We start from the raw sequence: 25,711 nt of genomic DNA, 5'->3' as shown, positions 1-25,711 counted from the left end.
TCACAGAAAAGTGGCCACTAGCTTTGTTTAAAGAGCGAAAAAACAGAAACAATCCAAATGTGCCCCAATATGAAATTAAAATATGAAATTATAATGCACTGAGCCATGAAATCTATAGTCACTAGAGAACGAGATGAACTTCCAATTACTGATATAGAAAAGCACCCAAAATACCCTGTTCTGGCAAAAAAAAAAAAAAGGTTGTTCAATACCATGCATAAGGATACTGTAATAAAGATAAATACGGTAACCCCCGATCCACAGGAAATACATCCCAAGGCCCTCTGCCTGACACCAAAGATAGCAGCCAACCCTACATGTACTTTTTCCTAAACATACACATGATATTTAGTTTATCAATAGACACAGTAAGGTATTAGTACTTAATAATTATAACAACATTCTGTGGTAGCGGTCGTGTGGAGGTGGCCACTCGTTTCAGGCGGCCCCTCGACGGGCCTCCCTATGGGCCGGGGCACGCGGCTCAGTGGGGACGTTTTCTGTGTCTTCCACCCACAAGTTCAACGCCTTTTCCACCCTCCCTGAGCACGCCCCGCGCTGAGGCCTGAACCCCCGCGGGGGGCGCCCTGGCCGCGCCAGCCCCAGCCTCGCCCTCCTTCGCAATTGCAGGCGTAAGATGTTCTCCCCGGAGAGCCTGGCGGCCGGCGGTTTCTTTCCTAGTTGGGTGAACTTTCACTTCTCCGCGTAGACTCCGTCTTAGAGGCACTTTCCGGCTTCCCTGTGGCCGAACCCCAGCATCGCTGCTCCTGCGCTCTGGGGCCGTGAGCTGAAGAGGGGCCCGAGCATGAGCACTGCGCACGGGCCAGGCTCGAGGTCACCGGCAGCGCCGTGCGGGCGCTGGGCGGAGGGACGGCGCACCTCGGGCGGGAAAGGCGGCCCCGGGGGCACAGGAACACCTCTGAACTGCTGCCCGGCAGCTGGGCGGGTCAGAGTCCTCCCGCCAGGCGCGCAGGGCCCATCCCGTCGGGCCGCACGGGAGCCACCGGGGGCGCAGAAACACGTGACACAACAAATCGAGGTTTCCCTCCCGCCCTCTCTCTCAAAGAAATCTATTTTTTAAAATTTTTAATAAACCCTATGATTTACTTCTGGAACCTTCCATTTAATATTTTTGGACCACCGTTGACCACGGGGTAAGACATTGCAGGTAACTGGAACCGCGGGAAGCAAACCTCGGATAAGCGGAGGCTGCGTAGACGTCCACAAACACGAAAAGCAATGGTTTCGAAAGGGGAGGAGGCAATATCACAGAGAGTTTCTTTTTACAATTACATTTCAAAGGAACAGCAACAGTCTTAGGAAACACGAAATTAAAGCAAGCAAAGAACAGTCTCAAAGGCCTTGAAGTGTTAGGCGATCAGAGACACCCCACGCTGGTAACGACACACGGATCACAAAACAGGGGTTTTAAATATAAACTTTATTTTAAATTTAAAGGAAAACTGAATTTTTTACAAATTATATCAACGCTTAAGACATAATTTGGGAATGTTGAACAGTAATTCTTAATTCAAAATCATGACACGTCCTGGTGTTGGCTAACATCTTTATAAGCGTAACCATTTAATCCTTCCTAAAATTCAATGATTGATTAAACTTTATAAGGTTAAACCAGTCTTGTGTAAAACCCCATACAACTTTTTGAAATATAATACATTCACACCAGCAAGGAAACAATAAAAACCTATATAAATTATACATGCTGATTAAAGATACAGACCGGTGCATGTCACTGTAGCGCACAAAATACGCAGTCGGGTCTAGAACCCACCGCCTTCTCTTACACAGCACACTGCACGATTACAAATCTCACCTAGTATGTGTGAACTAAAAAAACATATTTAAAAAACAGTCCTTAGAGACACAGGGGAGTGGAATGTGCCTGCGCTGAGAGCAGCAACGCAGAGTTTTAACGGGACGTGGCCGGCCGCCGTGTCCAGCGGGCCCCGCCCCGGGAGGCGCCGCCCTCAGAAGGACAGGATGGTCTTGTTGATGATCTCCACGGCCTCCTGGATCTCGTCCTCCCGGATCACCAGCGGGGGCGCAAGCCTGATGATGTCGCCGTGGGTGGGCTTGGCCAGAAGTCCGTTATCTCGAAGCCGCAGACACACCTTCCAAGCGTCGTAATCTAAAGGAAAACGGTCCACATGCACCGGTCAGAGATCACTGTTCCAACGCCCCTCGCAGGAGCCCGGCACACGGACCCCGCTACCCACGGGGCAGCCGGAGCTGCAGGCCGCCGGGGTGGCCTCAGAAGGAAGCGACTGTCAGCAAGCGCATCCCCCAGTCGGACCCCGAGTTCGATCAGACACGGGCTCTGCCAGCTTTTCAGTGACAAACAACAGGAAAAGCTCTGTGCTGGGGCCGCTGCACCCAAAACATGAGGAGCCAGCGCAGAAAGCACCGGGGTACGAAACGGGCACTTAGCTGGCACAGGGCGGGCGTACCCCACACCCACCGTTGGACTCTCATCGTTTGAGGGCGTGATCGCGACCCGGCTGTGCGCTGACCCTGGGCCCCAGGCCATCCCATCAGCATCTTCGGGCTGGGGCTGGGCCTGACTAACTTTTATAAAAGCTCCCGGGCGATTCTCAAATGCAGCCAAGGCTGAAACCACTGCTTTAAAAGCAAGTGTTACCACAGCAAAGGGACCCTTGTGGGCTACAAAAGATTGACTGAAACACCCAATGGTCAGTCACGTGGCAGCTCCGGTCACTCTACCACCATCTTCATCATTTATCTCACTGTGACCACTGTTCCCACGTCTGCTCGTAAGTTTTAAAGTGAGAGAGGAGGCCCGGCCGGCGCGGCTCAGGGCTGAGCATCGGCCTAGGATCCAGGAGGTCGGGCTTCGATTCCCGGTCAGGCCCAGGCCCGGGGTGCGGGCTCATCCCCAGTCGGGGGCGAGCAGGAGGCGGCCGATCAGTGACTCTCATCACTGGTGTTTCTCTCTCCCTCTCTCTCTCTGAAATCAATAAAAACATAAAAACATGTTTTTTTTTAAAAAAGTGAGAAAGAAAAAGACAGCAAAGAGGAAACTTAAGGAAAATGCTCTATAAAGACTAACAGAAAACAGGTGTAAGTCTCCCTGCCACGTCACTAACCGAAGGCAGAACACAAATGTCTGAAAGGAACAAAACCTGGTCCAATGATCTAAACAGGCCTCGTGCAGGAAACGTCTATATTTTTATGGCTATTGAATAAATCAGATCATGCTCAGCACGAACGACCGGGCCCACAGGCGGCCGGCCCAGAGTTCCAGGAGTCCAGCAGGACACCCAATGGTTCAGCTCTTCCTATGAAAACGCCTTCCTGGCCGGCGCGCTCGGCGGTTAGAGCGTCGGCCCGCGCGCCAAAGGGTCCTGGGCTTGACTCCTGGTCAAGGGCGTGTACCTGGCTGCAGGTTCGATCCGCAGCCCCGGTTGGGGTGGGAGGCAACTAACGGATGTTTCTCCCGCATGACGTCTCTCCCCCCTCCCTCTCCCTCTAAAAATCAGTGGAAAAAATATCCTCAGGTGAGGATTTTAAAAAAAAGCCTTGAGAAGAGGCCCCCCTCCGCACCTTTGGTTTCTCTGATCACAATGGCGTTCAGCAGCCCCTTCCCCCTGACGGCCGTCACGATGTCCGAGGGCAGCTTCATGAGCTCATTCCTCAGGAGGGCGCCCATCCGGTCCGCGTTGTCCGCGAGGTTCTCTTCTTCCAGCACCTGCAGTTGACAAGAAACCCACCCATGTGAAGGCTGCCGTTTCCTTACGTTGCTCTACGGAGGGAACAGTGGGCTGTGCGCAGAGCAAGGGCGAGATCAGGGACTTTAACTTCCATTTCTGTTTTTCCAAGCCGATGCCGCTTTCATTTCTAACTAAATTAAACACGAGCCAGCTCGGGCAGAACCTGGCTTCAGTCACAAGTCCATCACCAATCTGACTTTATGGCAAACTAAGGATTAATATTTGTTAAATACCAACTGACACTTTCTTATTAGTTGTATAAATCAATGGACTAAATATAGTTTAATTTTTTAACTGTAATAGTTTCCTTTATTTTTTCCCCTAAGAAGTCCATTCTTAGAGATTACGTCATTTTATGGCTTTGGTAGGCACCCAAGTAATAAACCTGAAACTGTTCAAACATACACTTAAAAAGCACCACGCGCCAGCCGGTGTGGCTCAGTGGTTGAGCCGACCCAGGAACACGAAGCCGAGGTGCGATTCCCGGCCGGGCGCACGCCCGTGTCCCCCAGTGGGGGCCCGCAGGAGGCAGCCGATCGCGACGCTCACCACTGATGTTTCTCTCTGTCTCCCCCTCCCTTCCTCTCTGAACTCGAAAACAAAAAAGAGCGAGCCTGGCAGGCCAGGCTCAGAGCGAGCTCTAGGGGGGCCCCAGGGCCCACGGGACCCGAGCCCCGGGCAGCACAGACATCGGACGCCACGGACAACTCCCAGGAGCCAAGGCAAGTTACACGACTTGCCGAGAACGCCCTGCCCCTACAGTCTTCCCTTCGCTCTCCAATCTTACTAGGTTCCCCGTTGCACCCAGGGGCTCACACTTCAGCCACCGCAGCTCAGCCCACGGGGCCTCGTCGGTCTTTACCTCGAGGGCCGCAATGGCCACGCGGCAGCCCAGGGGGTTGCCCCCGTATGTGGACCCGTGCTCCCCGGGTTTAATGGTCAGCATTATTTCATCATCGCACAGCACCGCAGACACCTGAAAGAGATCCAGAGCCACCCAAACCGTTTCCCAAGCCGTTCTGACTCCTGGCGTGCCAGGAACAAATATTGACAAAGCGGACAGTGAACCTGAGACCCAGCCGCAGCCAGCAGGAGCCACACGTCTGCCATCTCAGCGGCAGGCACAAGCGGCCCTGACCCGCCGCCCAGACGCCCCAGGCGCGCCGATGGCTCAGAACAGCAGCCTTTCGGAGCTAAGACACACGCTGCTTCTGCAACCATTAGTTTAGAATCCTTCCCATAATTCAGAACTCCTTCCACTCCCGTGAGGCATCGTGACTGCTCAGAGGACACGGTTCTGCGCTGCCCTCCAAGCCCTACGGCCCAGCACCGGCGGCGGGCTCCGAGGAGCACGGCCACGGGCAGAGCCAGCGCAGCGCCCCTCTGCCCTCCGCAGGACCGGCGACGTTGTTTCTGAACAACTGAGGAGAGCACAGGGTCCACAGCAATGCTCCCGGGGCAAAATGTTCCCTCCCAAACCGAACGCTGAAGCCAATGCCGAGGCGCACAATTCTTCAGTTAACATTAACCAGGCGGGTCCCCCTGGAGCTCCGATGAGCTGTCGGGCGTGGCCTGGTGGCCTCCGGAGCACGGAGTAAAGCTAGGCTCTAAGGAAAGCACCGCTGTCTCCCTGGCCGATATAAACGGGTCTGCCTCCGTGAGTGTAGGGAACGGAAAGAGAGGCCGACAGTCCACTCACCGGGTACAAGCCACCGGACAGCGCCTTCCCGAGCAGGACCAGGTCAGGCCTGACGTCTTCGTGATCAACGGCCAGCCACCTGCCGGTTCGGGCCAGTCCCGTCTGTATTTCATCCGCGATAAACAGAACCTATCGAAAAGCAACACAACGGCATTAACTATCGATTGAGGTTCCACAGGGAAATAGCCATCTATAGTTTACTTTCCCCGCACAGACTTGAGAAGGTGTTTTAACCGCCGCGCAAGGTCAGCAGCGTGCGGGGGCCCCGGAGACAGCCAGGGACCTCCTGCGGCAGCCCCTCCCCGAGGCCACCCCGCAGGGCCCGAGCGGAAAGGGACTTACGCCAAGGGAGGCTCTGGGGGCGGGTTCGGAATAGAACCGACCTCTGGAAATAATTCACTTATTTATTCCACAAACATTTATTAAACATTTACTTCCTAGTAAATATTTACTAGCTTGGCGGGAAGCGGAGAGAACTTAGAAGTCGGCCCGGAGGCTCCAAGGACGATGCCTCCCCCTAGTGGGGAGGCGGGTGACTGCCGCCCTGACCCCGCCGGTGAAGCCCGGGACGCCCGCAGGTGAGGAGAGGGGCCCACCTGGTGCCGGGAGCAGAGCTCGCGCACGCCCACCAGGTAGCCCGGGTCCGGGACAAGAACGCCCGCCTCACCCTGGATCGGCTCCACCATGAACCCGGCAACGTTCGGGTCCTGAAGAGCACGCTGCCGAAACACAGAAATACATTTTAGCAACTTGCTTTCCGGCCAACGTGGGACTCTGAAAACACAGCGCACATACAAAGCTTCCTGCTAAGAATAATTACACAAATTACGTTTTCACACTACATTATAGTCTGACTTCAAAGTATAACATCTGACTGACATTCAAATACCAAAAACTCCCAATGCTTCAGTTTTAAGCGGTTTTATCCTACATTTTCTAATATATGGTAAAATGTACTGTAAAAATGAAAGAAAATGGCCTTTTTAAAAGCCATTTTAAGTGAATCTTTTTATTTAACAAGCCCTCCACTCATAATTTTTAAAAGCTAGCTGAAAATTGAGTTGTATCTGGTAATTAAACAAATACTATTCAAGTTAGTATTTATACAGGATACAAGTCTGAAGTGTTGGCTGACTGTCGGGGTCAGACCACGGGACTCAGTTTCCCCATGCTGGGAACTAACTGACGTGTGACCATCACAGAAATAGTCTGAAATCTTAGCCTAACTTAAGTGAGATGGGTTTTCATTGGTCCCACGTCTGTGTTTAATTCACACATTCCACGATTTCACGTCCACTCAGCGTGAGCCACAGCGCGGTGCCAGCGAGGTACCTCGAGGGCAGGCAGGTCGTTGTACGGGATGATTTCGAAACCCGGCATGAAGGGTCCAAAGCCGTCGTAGCTGCTGGGGTCTGTGGAACTGGAGATCGCAGACAGAGTCCTGCCCCAGAAGTTCCCAGCTAGAAAACAGCAGTGCAGTGACCGTCTCAAACAAACATCCAAATTTAAACAGCACGGCCCCCCAAAAATCCCTCAGGAAGTTCGAGTTCTGAAATACCAAGGGTTTGCTTTAGAGTTGCCAGTGAGCTTCCACTTGTTAGGACAAAAACTGGTATCAAACCCCACGGCCCACGTGGCCACCGAGGCCTGGCCTCGCCGTGGCGACGTCGGGCACCGTCACTGAACTCCCACTGTGAAGTCCCCCCGGGGCAGACGCCTGCCTCCTCTCAATAACCCCAGGCCCCAACAGCGAGGCATCCAACACGGGATTTTCCAGGCAGTGCTTCTATGGAGATGGTACGAGAGACAATATCCTTCGTAGACATTTAGCAATTTTCCTTCTAAAACTCCACTGCCACAGGCGAGTCTAAAACATGAGTTTACATATCCTCGGGCGAGCCAAACACCTTCCCTTTGCCTTCCTCGGTATTATAATCTCTACGTACTCAGGGACAGACGTCTGCCTCCGCACAGGAACGTTTCCTACCCATTAGTCTATTTCATTAATAAATGTGATTGACGCTGTCAGGGCTGTGCTAGGTTTGGAAAGACAGTGGTGACGGTGACTGGCAAGCCCCCTGCCCTCGGGAGCTGACGCTCCAGCTGGGGAGAAACAGAAACCGCACATACAGCAAATGCACGAGGACATTTCGACTGGGTTACACTCAAGGAAGGAAGGAAGCAATGCAAAACAAGAGAGACTTGGAGGGTCTACTACTTTTTTTTTTTTTTTAATATGTTTCTATTGATTTCAGAGAGGAAGGGAGAGGGAGAGAGAGAGAAACGTCAGTGATGAGAGTCACTGATCCGCTGCCTCCTGCTCGCCCCCCACTGGGCACCGAGCCCGCAACCCGGGCATGTGCCCCGACCGGGAATCGAACTGTGACCTGGTTCATGGGTTGACGCTCAACCACTGAGCCACACCGGCCTGGTTCTCCTACTTTTTTTTATATCTTCCCACCACCCCTGCCAGCACCGACTCCACTAGCCCAGTCCTGAGTCACCGTGCTTTGGCTTCACAGCAGCTCTGAGCGCTCCTCCTGCAAGGCCCTGGCCGTGAGTAAGCCGCACCCCAGCTGCCCAAGGCGGCGGCACACTGGCTCTCACCAGGCCGGTTTGAGAGGAAACGCGCCCACCGGGCCACGAGCCATCTGCTCTCCTCCACCCGCCCTCCAGCCTCGAGCCGCCTCCCTCGCCGCTCGCCCTGCGTAAGAAGGACTCGCGGCTGGGGACAGACAGCCTTCGCGGTCCCTGTTCCAGACTCACCGGCTTCCTTCAATACGCGGGTGAAACACCTTTGCACCCGCAGCTAATACGAAAGAGACCGGGCACAGGCTACAAGAATGAAGATCACCAGAAAGGTCATTTCTGTTTGGCACAGTTACGTTCTCCTACGACTAAGGCACAAGATTCCAGGGGCAGGGCACAGAGCTGTGCCAAGTCTCCTCTTCAGCAATAACCTGCCCCCCAAAACACCAGCTACGGCTGCCCACCAGTCGGACTCCGGATTCTGCTGTGTCGCGGGGCTTGTAATGTAGCTTCACTTGTTCCCAGGACAGTGTTTCATGACGTTAACTATCACAAGAGTGAATGCTGACCACGCACCGTGATAAATTTATCCATATTGTTTTTAAAATTTAAAATCAAAATCAAAGCTTTTCAAAGACAGAACCTAGAACAAGACAAGGGATTTCCACTTCCACCACTTCCACTCATTTGCTGCAGGCAGAGCCACTAAGAAATAACAGGTACGCAAATGAAGGGATGAAAGGAACTATCAATTCAAAATCTTTTTAAATATGATTCCCAAAGTCAGATTATATCCTAACTAACTGCTGGTCTCCCCAATCAGTATTCAAGTCCTTCCTCTCAACCGTCCCCAGAAACACATCCGGGCAATCCCCGGCCTCCTCTCCCGACATCTCCTAAGAGCCTGAGGCAACCATACGGCACCAAACGTGACTCCTCACACCTAGGAGATGGCCCACTGTGACAGCCCCGCCTCGACCACCTCGCCGAAACGCTCGACCTCAGGCCACCCAGCCAACCCGAACGCTGCTATGCAAGGGGTAAGAGCAGATGAGGAATATTTCATCAAGCCACTCATTCTGGGGAGAGAAAAGCAGGAAGTTATGGAGGAGAGAAAAATCCCGTATATGAACAAATATCTGGAAATAAACCCAAGAAAAGAAAATCTCTCAATTTTTATAAAGCATTCAACAAATACTGTATCATATCACGTATGAAGCACACACATTAGCAATATTTCATCAGTAAGTTAAAATGGTAAAAAATAGTGTTTAAAGCACAGGGTGCTGCCAGGCTGGCGCGGCTCAGTGGTTGAGCGTCAACCTGTGAACCAGGTCAGGGTTCGATTCCGGTCGGCACAGGCCCGGGTCTGGGCTCGATCCCCAGCAGGGGGCGCAGGAGGCAGCCGGTGACTCTGTCCCGTCACTGAGGCTTCTCTCTCCTCTCCTTCCTCTCTCTGGAGTCAATGGAGGCTTCTGCGGGCACATATGAAACAGCGCAGGGGCCGAAGGCCACGCACCTGCGAAGATAATCTTGGCTTTGTACTTCGGGATCCCCTTCACCGCGTAGCCCCACCGCCGGGCAAGCTTGCAGGCGGTCTCTCCGGCCTCCACTCCTACAGGGAGAAAACGTCTCCGTTTTTAAATGTTTTCAGTTATCAGACGATACTGAAACTATTTGCTCAGCTAGAACAGAAAATGAACGTTACCTGTATTCATCGGGAGAACCTTCTGGTAGTTGAAGAGTTTCGTCACGTATTCTTCGTATTCCCCGAGGACGTTGTTGTAGAAGGCGCGCGATGTCAGGGTCAGCTTGTCCGCCTGGCTCTTCAGAGCGTCCACAATCTTTGGGTGACAATGGCCCTGGTTGACGGCACTGTAAGCGCTCAGGAAATCAAAATATTTCCTGCCTTCCACATCCCACAGGTAAACACCTAAAATATACAGGAAAAACAATTTTAGAAAAATCACAAAGTCCAGAATATATATAAAAAAATAGTAATTTTAGAAAATCACATAAAGTTCAAAACCTAGGACTGCCAGCACTGTGGTTAAGGCATGTTTTAGTTCAAGCATCATAAACTCTGGTCTATAAAGAATTATATTTTATCTGTGCAGCTTCAAGTTAACATTGAACACGACCGGCGTAGCATAAAAAGGTCTGATAAACTCTAGAGTGGAATTTCACTCCCAGAAAACTAGAGCTTGTAAGTCAGAATTTAAAGGCAGAAGTTACACATAACATAAAAAGCCATGACTAGTTGACTGTAACAGCCAACAAAACGGGAAATATTTCCAAGTCATACATCTATCTCATAAGGACCTAGTACCCAGCACTCTTACAACTCAACAAAAAGACAAACAACGTGATTAAGAAGTGGGCAAAGAACCCGGAGGGCATCTCTCCAAGGAGCACTTTCTATACGAAGCACATGGAAACGGCCAAGGAGCACCAGAACAGACGCTCAACATCGCAGGTCACTAGAGAAAGGGACTCAAACCACAACTGCAGCATTTCACACCCAGGAAGATGGCTAGAATTTTGTTTTTAAGGACAGCCCGGCCGGCGAGGCTCAGCGGCTGAGCGTCAGCCCAGATCCAGGAGGTCGCAGCTCGATGCCCGGTCAGGGCACCGGCCGGGGTCGTGGGCTCCTCCCCGGTGGGGGGCGCAGGAGGCGGCCGATCAGTGACTCTCATCGTTGATGTTTCTCTCTCTCCCTTCCTCTCTCTAAAATCAATAAAGACACTTCTTTTTTTTTAAAGAAAGAAAGGACACTCAGTGCCGACAAGGACGGAGAGAAGCTGGAACTCCCCACAGCCGGGGGGTACAGCCGCGGAGCGAGCAGCCTGGCAGAGAAAAGTCCTGGTGCTGCATGACCACCTCTCTCCCCGTCTCCAGCGAAGCCGAGGCCAGTGTAAGGGAAGAGCTGAGAGCAGCGCCCGGCGCCTGCTTAGGCACCGCCCGCCCCGCCCAGCAGGGCCGCTGTGCCCACTGCACCCGCATGGCGGGCGCCAGGACACTCAGCAAACGCTCGACTAGCCTCACCTGCAGCACAGAAATCAAAGGGCCCTGGAAAGCGGATGCCGACAAAGTATAAAAGCAAATTTCACAAAAGGTCTCAAAGCAAAAGAGGAGGGACTTTGGATTAACTCAGAACGTGCCTTTTCCTCTCTCCAGGGCGACAGGCAGGGGGTGGTAGTTGTGGGCGCCGTACTTCGCTTCCCGCTCGAAAACATAGTCAGAGGACACGGGGCCTTGGGCTGTTTTTTTAGTCACAACCGACGCAGCAGAGGCCGCCGAGGAGTGCGCTCGCCGGCGAAGCACGGCCACGGTCTGGGAACGAGCTAGTTTGGAGAACATCGTGTCCTTCAAGGAGCAAGGCCGCCAACCTGTCCAAAGAAAGGAGAGGGCGTCAAGGGGCAGAACCTCCCGAGTCGCGGTGCGTCGGCTCTAAATGTCACTGAGCACGTGCCCCAGTCCACCACGGAATCAAGAAAACAAGTGAGAGCCCTGGCCGGTGTGGCTCGGTGGTTAGAGGGTCGGTCCGTGCACCAAAGGGCCTCAGGTTCGATCCTGGCCCAGGCGGGGTGAGTACAGGAGGCAGCCAATCCACGTGTCTCTCCCACAGCAGATGCTTTTCCCTCCCTCCCTCCCTCCCTAAAAATCAATGGAAAAAATATCCTTGGCTGAGAATTAACCAAAAAACAAAAAAGGGAGAGAGAGAAAACGAAACCCTTGGGAAGCATGAAGACCAACAAGGGGAACAGGACATAAGTATTTACAGTGAAGCCCGGCCAGGGCGACAACGGGACGGACACAGTGCCAGGAGCTAGTCCAGGGCGGAAGGGAGAGAGCCGTGGGGGTGTCGGGGCAGAAGGGAGAGAGCCGTGGGGGTGTCGGGGCAGAAGGGAGAGAGCCGTGGGGGTGTCGGGGCAGAAGGGAGAGAGCCGTGGGGGTGTCGGGGCAGAAGGGAGAGAGCCGTGGGGGTGTCGGGGCAGAAGGGAGAGAGCCGTGGGGGTGTCGGGGCAGAAGGGAGAGAGCCGTGGGGGTGTCGGGGCAGAAGGGAGAGAGCCGTGGGGGTGTCGGGGCAGAAGGGAGAGAGCCGTGGGGGTGTCGGGGCGGTTACCTCTCACGGCACCCTCCGCACCATGTGATGGTTTGTAACAAACACACAGACACGTTACGTCCTCAGCGCTCGGAGAACGTCAAGGACAAGAAACCCACCAGGGGATCAGGCCAGGCCGAGCCACAGGCTGACTGAAGGGCTGGCTGCTGCCCGGCCTCGCAGACGGAGCAGCCACCCAAAGGTGCTCATGTGGGGGCACAACGGCCCAGCACCCGGGGACCCCCCAAGTCAGCAAAACTTCATGCTGGAGCTCGGCCGGTGCCCTGTGACTCGGCACACCCAGCAAACCCGGGCGTTCAGGAATTAGCAAGCACGCGGGTGCCACACTCACCAGCTACCCGCGGTTCAGATGAGAATACAGACTGTCAACCCGAGATCCAGGGACTGTCTTCAGGGTCCAATAACTCCTGAAATAAAATGCAGAATTACATGCATGATTGAGAAGGTTCCTTAGCTCCCAACACATTTTACCTCAAAGAAAACTATGTATCAACAACAAAAACAGCTACATAATAAACCTTAGACCGGCCTGGCTGGTGCAGCCCAGCTGGCTGAGCATCGACCCATCCAGAGGTCATCGGGTCACTCCAGGCCAGGCACAGGCCGGCTGCAGGCTCGATCCCCAGCAGGGGGCGCCCAGGAGGCAGCCGGGCAGTGACTCTCATCACTGATGTTTCTCTCTCTCTCCCTCTCCCTTCCTCTCTGAAATTGATGAAGATATATTTTTTTAAAAAAAGTTAAATCATTTGTCTTTATTTCTAAAACAATGCTACTGTAGATGGTTCAATTATGTACAATAAAACATAAATATCTCCTTGTCTGAAGTGATAGGATCGTTCACATAAAGCAGCACAGCCCCATGCCACGTGCATGAGAATACAGAACAAAACTGAACCGTGGAGCCAGTAAGCAGGTATTGAAAGTAACTTCTGGTCTGTGAGGTTGTTTCTTTTCTTTGTTCCATGGTCCTTGCAACATAGGAATTTTTCCTCCAAAAAATGTAAATAATGAGGAAAAACATTTTAAGTATATTAACCTACAACTCCACCCAAAATGTGCACCAAAAAACTGGCCTGGAGCTTCCGATCCAGTTATTTAGCGCTGGGGGGGGCATGCTCTGCTGTCTCCTGAGTCATCAGAAGCATTCTTCAGGTGCCTAAAGGTACTTCTCATTTGTAAGGAACGACATCCAGGCCTCCCACTCACCTAGGCCCTGGACCTTTCTTTCTTTCTTTTTAAGTATGTCTGTATTGACTTTTTTAATTTTAATTTATCTTTATTGTTGAAAGTACTACAGATATCCCCCTTTATCACCCTCACTGATCCCTCTGCACCCCCACCCCAGGCCCTCACCGCGCCATTGTCTGTGTCCCTGGGTTATGCCACCCCTCCCCCACCCCTTCCCTCCGAGCCTCCACAGTCTGTCTCTCCAGATCTATTTTGTTCCTCAGTCTACTCTGTTTATTAGATTCCACATATGAGTGAGATCACGTAAAACTGAACCAGGAAGAATCAGGAAACCTGAACAGGCCAATAACCACCAATAAAAATTGAAACAGTAATAAAAAAACTCCCAGCAAACAAAAGCCCCGGCCAGACGGCTTCACAGGGGAGCTTCCTAATTCTTTCAGCTGCAGGGTCAGATAGTTTGCTACAAATTCTTCTTGCTTTTTCAGGTACGCAAAAGGCTGCATTTTGAAGTTAATTTAGCCCACGCTGTGAAACACTATATTTTAAACTCACTCAGAGAAAAACCAGCATAAATTCATCATCCAATAAAAACAAAAACACTTAAAATATTCCACTTGAACAAAGTTGGCTTTACTCTATTTGTCAAATATTTACTTTTCTTGAGGTAACCATTCACAACAAATAGTCCTATTTTAAAAGTTCTGCCAATAAAAGTGTTGTGTTTTTTTATGTAATCTGGCCACAATTCAACTGAAGTGCGTCAGTGTGTCACTGGCAAGCACCTCGCGCAGGGCTGTTGAAAAAGGACTGGCTCAGCTGAACGACACCCTCAGCACCTCCAAAAACAGTCCCTTCATCACTGCTTAGCAATGCCCAGGCCGGGCCCATCCTGGCAAACTCGGGCAAGGGCAGAAAACAGGCAGGCGGGTAATGGAAACAAGGGCAGAGTGTGGGGGAAACACTAACAGGACCTGCGTAAAGATTACTGGGTTTCGGGGGGCAGGGGGGTGCAAAATTAACCTCAAACACCAAGAAAAACTGTAAACCCTAAACAATGAGCTTTTTAAAATTTCAGTCCTGTTTTTATCAAAAGATCCTTTCATCCTGGGACCCTGCCCACAGGCAGGAGCTGCTCGGTTCCCAGAAGGAACCAGGACACTCTAGTGAAGGCGGCCTTTCCCCCTCGCACGTCCGTCTCGGATGGTTCCGAACGGCTCCGACCGGGAATTTGGGTCGAGAGCCCAAAGGACGAGTTTGCCCCCAGGAACTGGAGGGGAGCAATTTCTTCAGCTGAAGCCACTTCGTCCCAAAGCCGCTCCTTCCTAAGCCCCCTATTTTATCACAACTTAACCTGCAGGAAAAACCGAACCCCAAGAAGGTGAGAGAGAGAGACAAAGGGAGGCGCAGCGGGGCGCTGGGAACAGGTGTCCCCGAGTCCCGCCGGCAGGTAGGACGCTCAGCGCCGCCGGGAGAGGAGCCCACGCGCGGGGCCCACGCGGAAGGCCCGGCACCGGCTACTCCACGCGGCTACTCACCGTCAGGCGAGCCCCAGTCCCCTAATTTTCTATTCGGACGAAGGCCGGAGGGAAAAAGAGAAGGGATGGGGGAGGGGAGAGGCCAGCCGGCCGGCCACAGGGCCCAGGAGCTGCCGGGGAGGCCTCCGTGGGCACCACCAGAGCCGCCGTCCCACCCAGGCCGACCTCGGGACCCCCAGGCCGACCTCAGGACCCCGGGGTGCCCGCGGTGCCCGGAGCCCCCGCCCCACGCGCCGGCGCCCCAACGCGCGGGAGGCGCGGAGCCCAGACGCCGACACGCGCGCCCCGCCGGGCCGGCTCCGCCCTCGCTGGAAGGCGCAGGTGCCACATCCACAGGCTCCCCGCGCCCGGCTCCCGCCCGCGCCCGCGGCCGCCGGGCCCCGTGACGCCGCGCCCGCTGCAGAGGCGGAGCCCGCCCGCCCGCGGAGGCCCAGCGCGCCCCCTCCGCCCGCGCGCCCGGGGCCCGGCCCGGGGACCCCGCGCCCCCGCCTCGCCCGCGCCGCAGGGGCCCCCGCTCCCCGGCCCCCCGCGGATACCTGGCCGCACGTCGGAGCCGCCCCGACCCGCGGATCCCAGCGCCCGGCTGCGGCCGGCGCGCCGCGTCACAGCGCTTAAGACGCGGCCTCCGCCCCGCCCCCCGCCGCCCTCGCCTCCCATTGGCTGGCGCGGAGGGCCGCGCACCAATCAGCGAGGCCCGCGTCGCCCCGCCCGCCGGGCGAGCGCGCGCGGGGGCCCCGCCTGCAAGCGCGGGGTGCAGGGTGCGGGGTGCGGGGTGTGAGCGGCTGGCGCGGGCCTGGGGACCCGCTCCTGCGGCCGCCGCCGGGTCCCTGCGCCCGGCGCCCGAGGGCCGCGGGTGGGAAGACGGGGCGGGAAGGGGGAGCCGCGGCTGGACCCTCTCGGGCTCTGCCCCACGCCCTGCCCCGCGCCCTGCCCCGCGCCCCTGGGAAGCGCTGCCACCCCCAGTCCCGCCCGAGGCTGACCAGGTGCCCGCGCGCTGTCAGTCCGTCTGCGGCGCCGCCCGCAGCCCTTATTACACCCAAAGCGGGTCGTCCGGGGCGGTCTCGCCTTAACGTCGGAAGGGACTCGGCCCCCGTTTGCTCTGCACTGTTTCTGTCGTGTGTTGGGTGACAGCCTGGCAGAGGGCGAGCTGCGCACCCAGGGTTATCTAAGCAAAGGTGAGGGACGGCCGGCCCGCGTGGGACCACACTTCTCCGGGCAGCCACAGCGGGGACGTGGGACTGAGCTCAGCACCGCGTCCCGCTGGACCCACGTGACCGATTAGTCGGGGTCCCCGCGGGAAACAGATGGCTCCTCCCAAATGTACACCTGAGGCCTGCTTGTTAAAGAAACCGTTTAAATGTGGACAGGCAGCCCAGAGCCGTGGGGAAGTAAGCTGCGGCCAGCGCAGGGGGGCGGGGGGGGGGGCAATGTGAACCCCAGGCTAAAGGGAAGGGTTTCCAGAACCCCCGCCTGCCTGGGCCGCAGTCATGAGTGAACAGACCTGGGGTGATGAAGATCCCAGCCTCTGCTCTCCTGCCAAGGTCATCCATGAGGAAGCCGGAGACCTGGGGTCCTTGCAGGCCAGCCTGGTAGGACAGACAGGGTGGGGAAGGGCAGAGAGCAGCCGGGGAAGGACAGGGGTGGAGGACAGGGGAGCAGAAAGTAAAGCCAAAGCCATAGGGCAGGGGCTGGAAAATGGTGAGGCAGGGACATGAGCAGATGTCCAGAGCAAGCAAGACCCCAAAGGGCTTCAGTCCTCCTGGGCTCCATCTGCCCTAGACCAAGGTCACATATGCCAATCCTTACGGCCAGGCAGCCTCGAGCTCACTGAGAGTAGGTTTGTTTTGTTTTTGTTTGGTTTGCTACTTCCACTACCCAGAATACAGTGTGATTAATTTCTTGGAAGTTAGATGGTTCTGCCCAAGGGGTCAGAAAGGAATCCTTTCTCCAAGCTCCTGCTCGACAAACCTGGGCAGGTGCTTCTGGGTTCATATGGGGGGCGAGACACCCAAGGTGGGAGCGGCCCTGTCGGCCGAATGCCTTGGGACTCACGGATAAGATACCCTTCAACAAAACTGCTCCCGTAGGCAAGAGACTGCTGAGAATGTCTGGCTTTTATCTCTCCTTTCTTATCAGAAAAATTCGATAGGTACAGAGAGCACAATTCTATCTTATAGTTTCTCTACCGGCAGTTGCTCTTCAGCTTAACGTGGCCTTGGAGGCGTAGACTTGAAAGCAGCTTGTTTTCAACCAAGAAACAGAGCTGCTGCTCCATTGGCCTCTACTGTATCTTATTTGTACAGTCTGGAAACATGCAAGGACAGAGCATGCATTACAAAGATTTCCGAGCCTCTAAAACTATTCGCAGATTCCAGTATTTAACTGTCCGGGAACCATAACACGGAAAGATAGAGACTCACCCCATGGCAGATATCCAACACCTACATTAATTTCCCCAGTTCATTCAGCAAATGTCCCTTGAGTGTCTACGTGCCCGACGCTGCAGAGGTTTTTGCACCCGGCAAAGCATGTGGGCCTCTTTATTCAGGAGGGAGAAGCTGAGGAAATGCTCCTTCAACAGACGGTGAGCTGAAATCTTGCAACTTTGACCGTCTAAAAAAGCTGCCACGACATTTAAAAGGAAAGAATTCTTAATTTTCTTATACAGGCAACTCTCAATTATTCTGTGGCGAGAAAAACAATGTATGGATTATGCAGGCCTCTTGTTTTTTATGTTTTCCTGCATCGCCCAACTTGTTATTACTTGTTATTATGAAGCCTACATAGTCTTGGGCTAGAAATAATTGAAAAGGAAATAATGAGACTCAGCAAGTAAGTGTTTGGTGACTTTCACCAAGCAGGAGAAAATTCCCACCCCCACCCCCCAGGTCATAGTCACTCTAAAAAGACGTCCTGTCTTCCAATAAAAGACTCAGCAACATACCCAGTCAAGTCGTGCCTCCTGCTGCCACCACACTGGGGGGCCAGGAGTGGGGGCACCTGGAGGGGAGTAAACCTCCTTAAGTCCAGAGTGTTAAGTCCAGAGTGGCAGGGATCTGGCAGGAGCAAGTTAAGCAAAGTAGGGACAAGAGGTAGACAGGGATGGCTGTTAAGTTCTGAACTTAAGTCTGAACTGGGGACCACCAGCAGAGATTTGGGAATTTTGCGGGTAAAATATTGGTTCTGATTGGAAGCTGTGGCTGCCAGGACTACTTACTTTCTCTCCCAGGTGGCTGAACTCTTAGGTGCAGCTCCTGGCCTTCCTTCCCCACGTGACACCCTCCCTGAGTCCCTGGGGCACTTAGCACTGCCCGCAGTCATCCCCAGCTCTGCCGGTGTCTTAGTCTTCCCAGCCAGGCCCCCAGTTCTTGAAGGCAGGGCCTCCTTTGCAGGATTCTTACAGCTTCCCAGGACCCATCAACATGTTGCTTCTAATAGAAATTATTCCAAGCTTGTCACTATCTTTGTTCCCGAGGGCAGGAATTAGAGGCAGAGCAAGTGGCCATTATGAGAGGATGATCCTGGGATTCCAGAGCCCCAGGCAACCCAGAGGCCTCCCCACTCCTCGAATAGTAACAGCCATTCATTAGAAAGCCCTAGGAGCTTGGGCTGGAGAAAGGAGGATGCTTTGTTGTTGACCTTGCTACTTGTCTAAGTGCCAAAGGAATGTCCCCGGGGCATGCATGATACGTTTATGAAGTTGTGTGCTGGAGGGAAGGGGTGGGCCAGTCCTCGGCATGGGCGTGAGCTCTGGAACTGAGCTGGGTCCAGAGGGGGAGCCTCTGAGAGGGCCGGGGGTCGGTGACTAGACGGAGGACACTGTGTGCCTGGAGGGCCCAGTAGGGAGAGAGCAGGAAACACCAGAGGAGGGGTGGAGGCCAACCTGGCCTATTCGCTTCCAACAGCTAGAGGTGAAGTCTATGGAAATCAACTCCACAGCAAATGTTTAAAAAGAAACGTGGCTCATGAAGCTGAAAAGTCAGCTAATTCTTTATATGGGAACATAATAAATACGTTATTTTCAACATATGAATTAGAAATGTAAGTAATAGATTTTAAAGCTGAAAGCTTAAAGACCTAATCGAACACTTTTAAAGATACAGAAATCCAAGATGTCAAGGTATTAGGGCCCCGACCAGTCTTATGAAAGAGGTGACAGGGTAGCCAAGAAGCCAGGTGTCCACCCCGTCGCTCTCCATGCTCGGGGCACTCGATCAGCAGAAAGAATTTCAACTAAGAACAAAAAAGGTTAAGTAAAGGGTTTTTTTCACCAAAAGTTAAGTAGCTAAGTAGTGAGTCAACAGAAACATTTATTTGGAAAATATTTACATTGCTCATTGACTTAAAAATAAAGTAAGAGAAGCCTCAAGTCCTAGTTAAATATTTCCACCCTTATCTACTTGGGTACCAAGAAGCCCAGAGTGTTTTGCAATGATTATTTTTTTATTGATTGCCCGAAGGCTAACCCTGAGTCCCAAAGCTGGATAACTCTGGTTACTTTTCTTTAGAGAACTTTAATTCTGACTTTTGTTGTTATTGAACTACAGTATAGTAAAAATAGCAATAATAATTAATTAGTTTAAAGTAATTCAAAGTTTTCTCCTAAAATTGTTGACTTAAATAAATTGGTTTTAACTTTTTTTTTAATTTCAAAGTTAAATGCTGTTAAATAAATATAATATAGTATTAGACACCATTTCATCTTTGTTGAAGACACAGGTTTATTTTGCCGTGAGTTGCTCACCACTTTGGACAGTTGAGTCACAAACAACGATGCCAGTCCTGGGGTTCGACTCACCAGCACGCCCTGCATCTGTGGCTGTCACATTCTTAATAGAGGTATACAATCTTTCTTTCTTATTGAATTTTTATTAATTGATTGATTTTAGAGAGAGAGGGAGAGAGGAGGGGGGAAAGAGAGAGAGAGAAAGTGATCTGTTGCTCTGCTTACTTCTGCATTCATTGGTTGATTCTTGTATGTTCCCTGACAGGGAATCGAACCCGTAACCCTGGCGTATCAGGACAATGCTCTCACCAACTGAGCAACCTGGCCAGGGCCTCTTTTTTCTTTGGACACAGATTCTCCCCCAACAGTATTTGAGTGATGAAGATTAATTAAATCCTTAAATTAGAGGTGAGAAATTATATTCTTCCCTGACACCTCAAGTTTGATTTAGTGCATTGATTAAACTAATTTGCTTTTGTTTTCTGGTGTCTGAATTAGTTTATACGAGATTAAAGCAGCACAAGATCTCCACTACCTCAGTCTCCCGATTTCCAGCTCGATTCTGAACGATGGATGCTGTGCGCCCCAGTCCACAAAGCACCATGCGGAGCCCGGGGAGAGTCAAGGGACTGAATGCGTTGCAGCTCCAGCCTTCAGGCGTGTCTGCCTTACCAAGGCCCCCTCCACCTGCCACGCAGACCTGCAGCGGCTAAGGTGCAGGTTCAGCATCAAAAACTCCAAAAGTCAATCCTGACTCCACCACTCCTTGTTGGTAACCCCACCACCGCCAGCTCACCTACCTGTCTTGTAAAATGGGCTATCCCGGGGATCGCTGAGAGATGTACCCCAAAACACCCAGTCCCTTCTAAGTCACCCAGCAGCTCAAAACATGAGTGGCATTATTATTTTTATTTTAATGATAAGTAAAGTTGTGTGTTTTTTACAAGTCCTCACAATCATCATCTGGTTCAAATCTTCCATCTCCTACAGATACCTATTGAAATTTAAATAAATCACATATTATACTTAGAAAGCTGGAAAAGTGTCGATTGAAAAGGCAACAATGTTGTATCACTTTGATCTGCTGGAATAAATTTTATTTAGAAAGGCAACATTTTTTTTTACTGTTGAGTGAAGTGTTACTCAGATACATAGATCAGAAACTGTTGCTCTGGGGCCAGAGCACCCTGGAGTTTGGGAAGCAGCCTTGGGCCAGATTACACCTTAGCAATTCCGCTCAGAGCTGGCCTTCCTCTGGCCCATAAACCGGGGATGGTGACAGCTTTGCATGTGTGTTAATTTTCTAAAGGAAGCTTGAGATAAATCCAGGGGGGATAGCCCCCTGCCTCACTGGGCTGATTGTGGAAAGCAGCTTCAATTCTCTCCTTTTTCCAAAGATTAACTTTGAAAACCTTCAAATTAGGTAAAGTATCTAGCTCTTTTTCCCTTTCTTACTCCCTTCCTTTTTTCTTTCTTTAAGATAACTCTATCAAACTACTTTCTTATCTGACATTTTCTCCACCCACAACTTCTCTTTGTTGTGTAAATAGTTAATACTGTGGTTTTGTTTACAAATCAACACAAATTAAAAAGTACACAGAGAAGACTTCCTCCTGCCCAATCCCTTCCAGCCCACATCCCCCACCTGGACAACCCTTTGTATCGGCTTCTTGTGTATCCTTCCAATGATTTTTTTTTTTTTAATTTTAGAGGATATTTATTAAAGCTGGAGACAGTGAAACAAGGAAGGGCTGGGGAAATGAGCCTAGGCTGGGCTGCTTTGGCTCACTAAGTCAGAGAAAAGGGGACCTTGGGAACAGGTTCAGGGGGTTTGCCAGAGATGAACTGCCACGGCCCAGTGCTACCCTGGATGCAAGCCTCACGGGGTCCCTTCGAGTTTAGGAGATGTGTGCCTGTGGGGAGAGAAGGGGGTGTGGGGAAGGCATGGGCCTACTCCTGGGAGAGTGTTCCCTGATGATTTTTCATGCAAATAGAAACAAGTAGGAACACAGGTCATTATTTCCAACACTTTTTAACACCTGGACTAGCAGGTTCTATGAGCTCTTTGTACCCCGCTCTCTCTGTGACTGTAGGAGAGGTCGCCTTCCGTCTTGTGTTTATAGCTGCATTAATAGCCCCATGTGGCTAGACACTTGGGTCATTGCCAACCTACACGATGTCACACAGATAACCTCGTCTCCGACATCTCCTGAAGGCGTATCTGTAGGTTAAAGTCCTAGACGTGGAATTGCTGGGTCGAAAGACTGGCCTACTTTTCCGTTTCCAGACATCGCTGCTCAGTGTGTGGCCGCGGACTGGTGCTAGTCTCTGCGATGGGATCGTGTGGAAACTGGGAAGAGTTAGAAAATGATAAAGCTTCGAGCCATCCGCTGCTGCCACAAGTGACATCCAAGTCATGGTCATTTTTCTAAGGAGTTAATTTCCCTTTTTCCAGGCCCCTCAGGGCACAACCGCCCACCAGAGCACTGGCCACAGAGCCCCTCCTTGTTTTTACTGCTCCTCCTTTGAGGAGCATGCCCTTCTCAGGAGCATTTTCTCAATCCTTTGAGATTTTGTTTCCCAGAAATTGTCGTCTCCCTCTCCTTCTCTCTCTAAAATCAATAAAAACATATTTAATAAAAATAAATAAATTGCCATCATCCAAAACAGTTGTTGGCACATAATGGGGGCTCAATACACTTTGTGCAGGAGACAAGGGGGAGGGGCTATGGGATAACCCTTCTTTCCAGTACTGACACTTTACCTGAACTACAAAAGTCCAAACAGCTCTCAGCAGATCATTGTAAAAGATTTTAATCAAATATTGTATATGATTGGCAGTCCCATGTACAATTTAAACCACCCTGGAGTTGTTAGGCCCACATCTCAGGCTCTGGTCTTTTCTTCCTCACTGTGTGACCTTGGGCAAGTCACAGAACCTCACTGAGTCTGTTTCTTACATAATGTGGGTTGCTTTGGACAAGTCACCTCCTAAGACTCAGTTTACCAGTAAATGAGGTTATCCCATGGGAAGGAGATCTGACAAAACACTTCACTAAAACAGATACCCAAGTGGCCAGTAGGCATATGGAAAGGTAGGCAACTTCATTGCCCATCAGGAAATGTAAATTAGAACCACTATGTGCTACTCCCCCATATCTTCCCGAATCATTGGGATAAAAAGGTAGTCAATCCTCAGTGTTGGGAGCTTGCTCTCTCTGGGTCTCCACAGCCAGGCTCTGCGTTTTCCCCCCTCTGAGGGGGGGCACTTCCTGCTTCTTTCCCCGAGTCTGTATCTTTCCACTTCTTAGACTCTTAGATGCTTTCCTTCAACTGACCTTGAGGTGGAATTACGTGTTTTTAAAAAAATCATTTCTTGATTAGAGAGAGAATCATCGATTTGTTGCTCCACTTACTTATGCATTCATCGGTTGGTTCTTATATGTGCTGACCAGCGATGGAACCCACTACCTTGCACTCACTACCTTGGCATATGGGGACAGCACTCTAACCAACTGAGCTGCCCAGCCAGGGCTCTATATGGGCTCATAAGAACTTGTAAAGTAAGTCTAGGAGTTCATAATGCCCTAGAAATCTGGTAAGTAGGTGTTGAGTTCATTTGCAGTCACTAACAAAAATTCTGTAAAGCTGCTTTGCTTGTGCTATGAAATGGCCCACAATGTGTGTTTGTATATGTGGCCTGAAAGTGTAGCTACTTGTGTGTATTAGCAGTGGCCTGGAAAGGATGGCATAAGAAAGTAGTTAGGGTAGAAATACCCTGTATTCGTGAGTGCTAGCTGGTGGGGAAAGGGGATACATATACACAACCTCTGATAATTATAAAATTAGTAAAAGCTTTGCTAATAGAAAGCAAGAGATAATTCAGTGAGAAATCATTACAAAAGGAATTTTATTAGACAAACACATCAATAGATTGAGTCTAAGGTTTTGGTTGGAAAGCCACGGGGCTTTTCCTTTTTAAAGCAGCAGAAGTCCAAGGTCACACACTTTGAGCATTACTCTATTAAAATTTATAGAAACAGAAAAGATCAGGAATGACAGCATTCCACACTAGTCCACAGACAGAGGAGCCTCCCCATTGCTCCCCAGTCCCTCTCTCTAACTGGAGCTGTGATTTTGGTACCTGAGAGAAATGGAATGTTTCCCACGTCTTTCAGAATTAGGCTACTTTGTTACAGATCTCGCCTCTGTACACTTGAACTGCCTGTTCTTGACACATGGAATGTTACTGTTGCGAAACCAAGGGATAGTTATTGAGGGAGTGTTTACCAACATGCAAAGTGAATAAAATAATAGTCTCTCGACTACAGTAACTGTATTTTTAATCTCATCTGGCACCAGCTGTCTCTTAGAAAGTAGAATGCATGGTTTGGGGATGCTTTTCTTCCTTAGAATAGAAGGAAAAGAGTCTAAGTAGTAAATACTACATAACTAAATAATAGATATTTTCAAATCTTGAGAGTCACATAAATATGAAGTCTTCGCTTAATTTGAGAGAAAGGGAGGATATTTCCTATCATTCCTGATCATAACAGAACTTGATATTTCAAGAGGACAGTAGTATCATGGGTTCTAATTCCAAACAGTGTATTTTTACTTTATAAGAAGTCACTGGCCATGAAATGTAATTATTAGTGGCATAGGCTATCAAGAAATAGCAAGGCATATGGTCTTCACGTGGATATCAGTGGGCCTCGATCAAGTAAAGGGCAATGAAACATACATGAGCGAGCCCGGGTTTCTGAGATATGGGCTGGCTACAAACCACATTATCTAGAAAAGGAAAGGAAGAGTGTTCCAAACAAAGCTAGCAAGAGAATTTCTCGGGAGAATTGACTTTTTAGGGCAGATAATAACAGCAGCAATTAGAACGCACGTCCATATTTTAAGCTCCTGCAGTCAAATCCATTAAGAACATGCTTTTGGATTCCATAGTAGCTCTTTATACCCAAGAAGTATTTCTTTCACAGCCCCTGACAACCTTCTGCTTGTTCACCAGGCCGCCCTGGAGAGTCTGCCTGGAACCAGAATTGCTCTCAAGTCAGAATCTTAGATGAACTCTAAAAATGCTGAATTTGTGCTTCCAAAAAGTAGGCCAATTCCTGTGTGTGCTGGAGGAGCCACCCCTCCCCCCACGCTGCTCCCCCGTGGGGAGTCTAGGAATCGTTGGGACAGACACAGTAGCCAGGACTGAAGTTTTAGAACATCAGATACTGCAGATCAAAATAGGCCGCCTTGTCGAGCACATCTCAATAAAACTGCAGGGGAAGTAGGCCTCTCACGCGAAGACCTCACGCTTTCGGGGGAGCCATTGCTGTGCCTTGTCAGAGCTGCTCTGAGAACTGGGCAGAGCCGCACACCTGCGTGTACTTAGTAGATAAGCGTAGCTACAAAGACGCGGGATTTCCTGGCACAAACGTCTGCTCTTAGAAACAAAGTATCCATTGTCTCAAGAATCGCCTGTAGAGAGGCTGTTTGCAACAAGGATTGTGCTCGAGTTCGAGTCCTAAAGGAAGCTCTAACCACGCAGAGTTTGATGCGTTTAAAAACCTGTCCGTTTCACAGAGGCAGTGTGTGCCCAGGGACCCAGCTCACCCAGTTTTGTTCAGTATTTGTGGGGAAATCGCTGGACTCGGGCCAATTATCAAGTAGGAAAAGGAAACAATCAGCTACGAAAAGGGAAAGCTCCTTGCCCCATGAGGGAACTCAAATCTTTGAGGGTTTCGTCCCAGGTGTGGGCAGGTGGCGGGCGGGAGGTGGCGGCTCCCTCGCGGCCCCATCCCCGCAGCTTTGTTGGCCCAGCGCCCAACACCCAGACCCTCAAAAGTAACCCTTGCGCGGAATTAAGCCTGACGGAGAGCGACGAGCCAGGTCCCGCAGCCGGGAGATGTGAGGACACTTTTAGAGACCTGGACCGCAGGGCTTCGGAGGGTCGGCGCCCCCGGGAGGCGGCGGGCGCTCTCCCTGCCCTCTGGCGGCGCCTCGGGGCGGCTGGCAGGAGAGGGGCTCTCAGACCCCCGCGCACCAGGAGGGGGCGGTCCCTGGGCCTCGGGGCCTCTCAGTGGAGTGGGGACCTCACGAAGACGTCACTCACTCCTGAGTCCCGGGGAAATGGGGCCCGCAAGGGCTCCGGGT

General features: G+C 51.6%; 1 protein-coding gene across 1 annotated transcript; it reads right to left on the bottom strand.

Annotated features, from left to right (window-relative positions):
• Positions 1 to 1,420: 1,420 nt before the first annotated feature.
• Positions 1,421 to 15,459, bottom strand: OAT (ornithine aminotransferase). Its single transcript, XM_081158661.1, has 11 exons — positions 15,366 to 15,459; positions 12,435 to 12,510; positions 11,139 to 11,366; positions 9,686 to 9,910; positions 9,497 to 9,592; positions 6,781 to 6,908; positions 6,045 to 6,167; positions 5,449 to 5,577; positions 4,612 to 4,725; positions 3,583 to 3,727; positions 1,421 to 2,149 (listed from the first exon to the last, which is right to left on the bottom strand). The coding sequence occupies exons 3-11, from the start codon at positions 11,335 to 11,337 to the stop codon at positions 1,989 to 1,991; spliced, it is 1,320 nt and encodes a 439-aa protein (XP_081014787.1). The 5' UTR covers positions 11,338 to 11,366; positions 12,435 to 12,510; positions 15,366 to 15,459; the 3' UTR covers positions 1,421 to 1,988.
• Positions 15,460 to 25,711: the final 10,252 nt, after the last annotated feature.

Source organism: Miniopterus schreibersii (genome assembly GCF_964146895.1).
Source record: "Miniopterus schreibersii genome assembly, chromosome: 14".
Lineage (NCBI taxonomy): Eukaryota > Metazoa > Chordata > Mammalia > Chiroptera > Miniopteridae > Miniopterus > Miniopterus schreibersii.
This window is presented reverse-complemented; position numbering and strand designations above follow the sequence as displayed.

Coding starts and splice junctions, on each gene's coding strand:
- OAT (XM_081158661.1), bottom strand. CDS start 11,337: ATGTTCTCCAAACTAGCTCGTTCCCAGACCGTGGCCGTGCTTCGCCGG. Junction 9,911..11,138: donor CGCCCTGGAGAGAGGAAAAG/GCACGTTCTGAG, acceptor TGTATATTTTAG/GTGTTTACCTGTGGGATGTG. Junction 6,168..6,780: donor ACGACCTGCCTGCCCTCGAG/GTACCTCGCTGG, acceptor GTGTTTCGGCAG/CGTGCTCTTCAGGACCCGAA.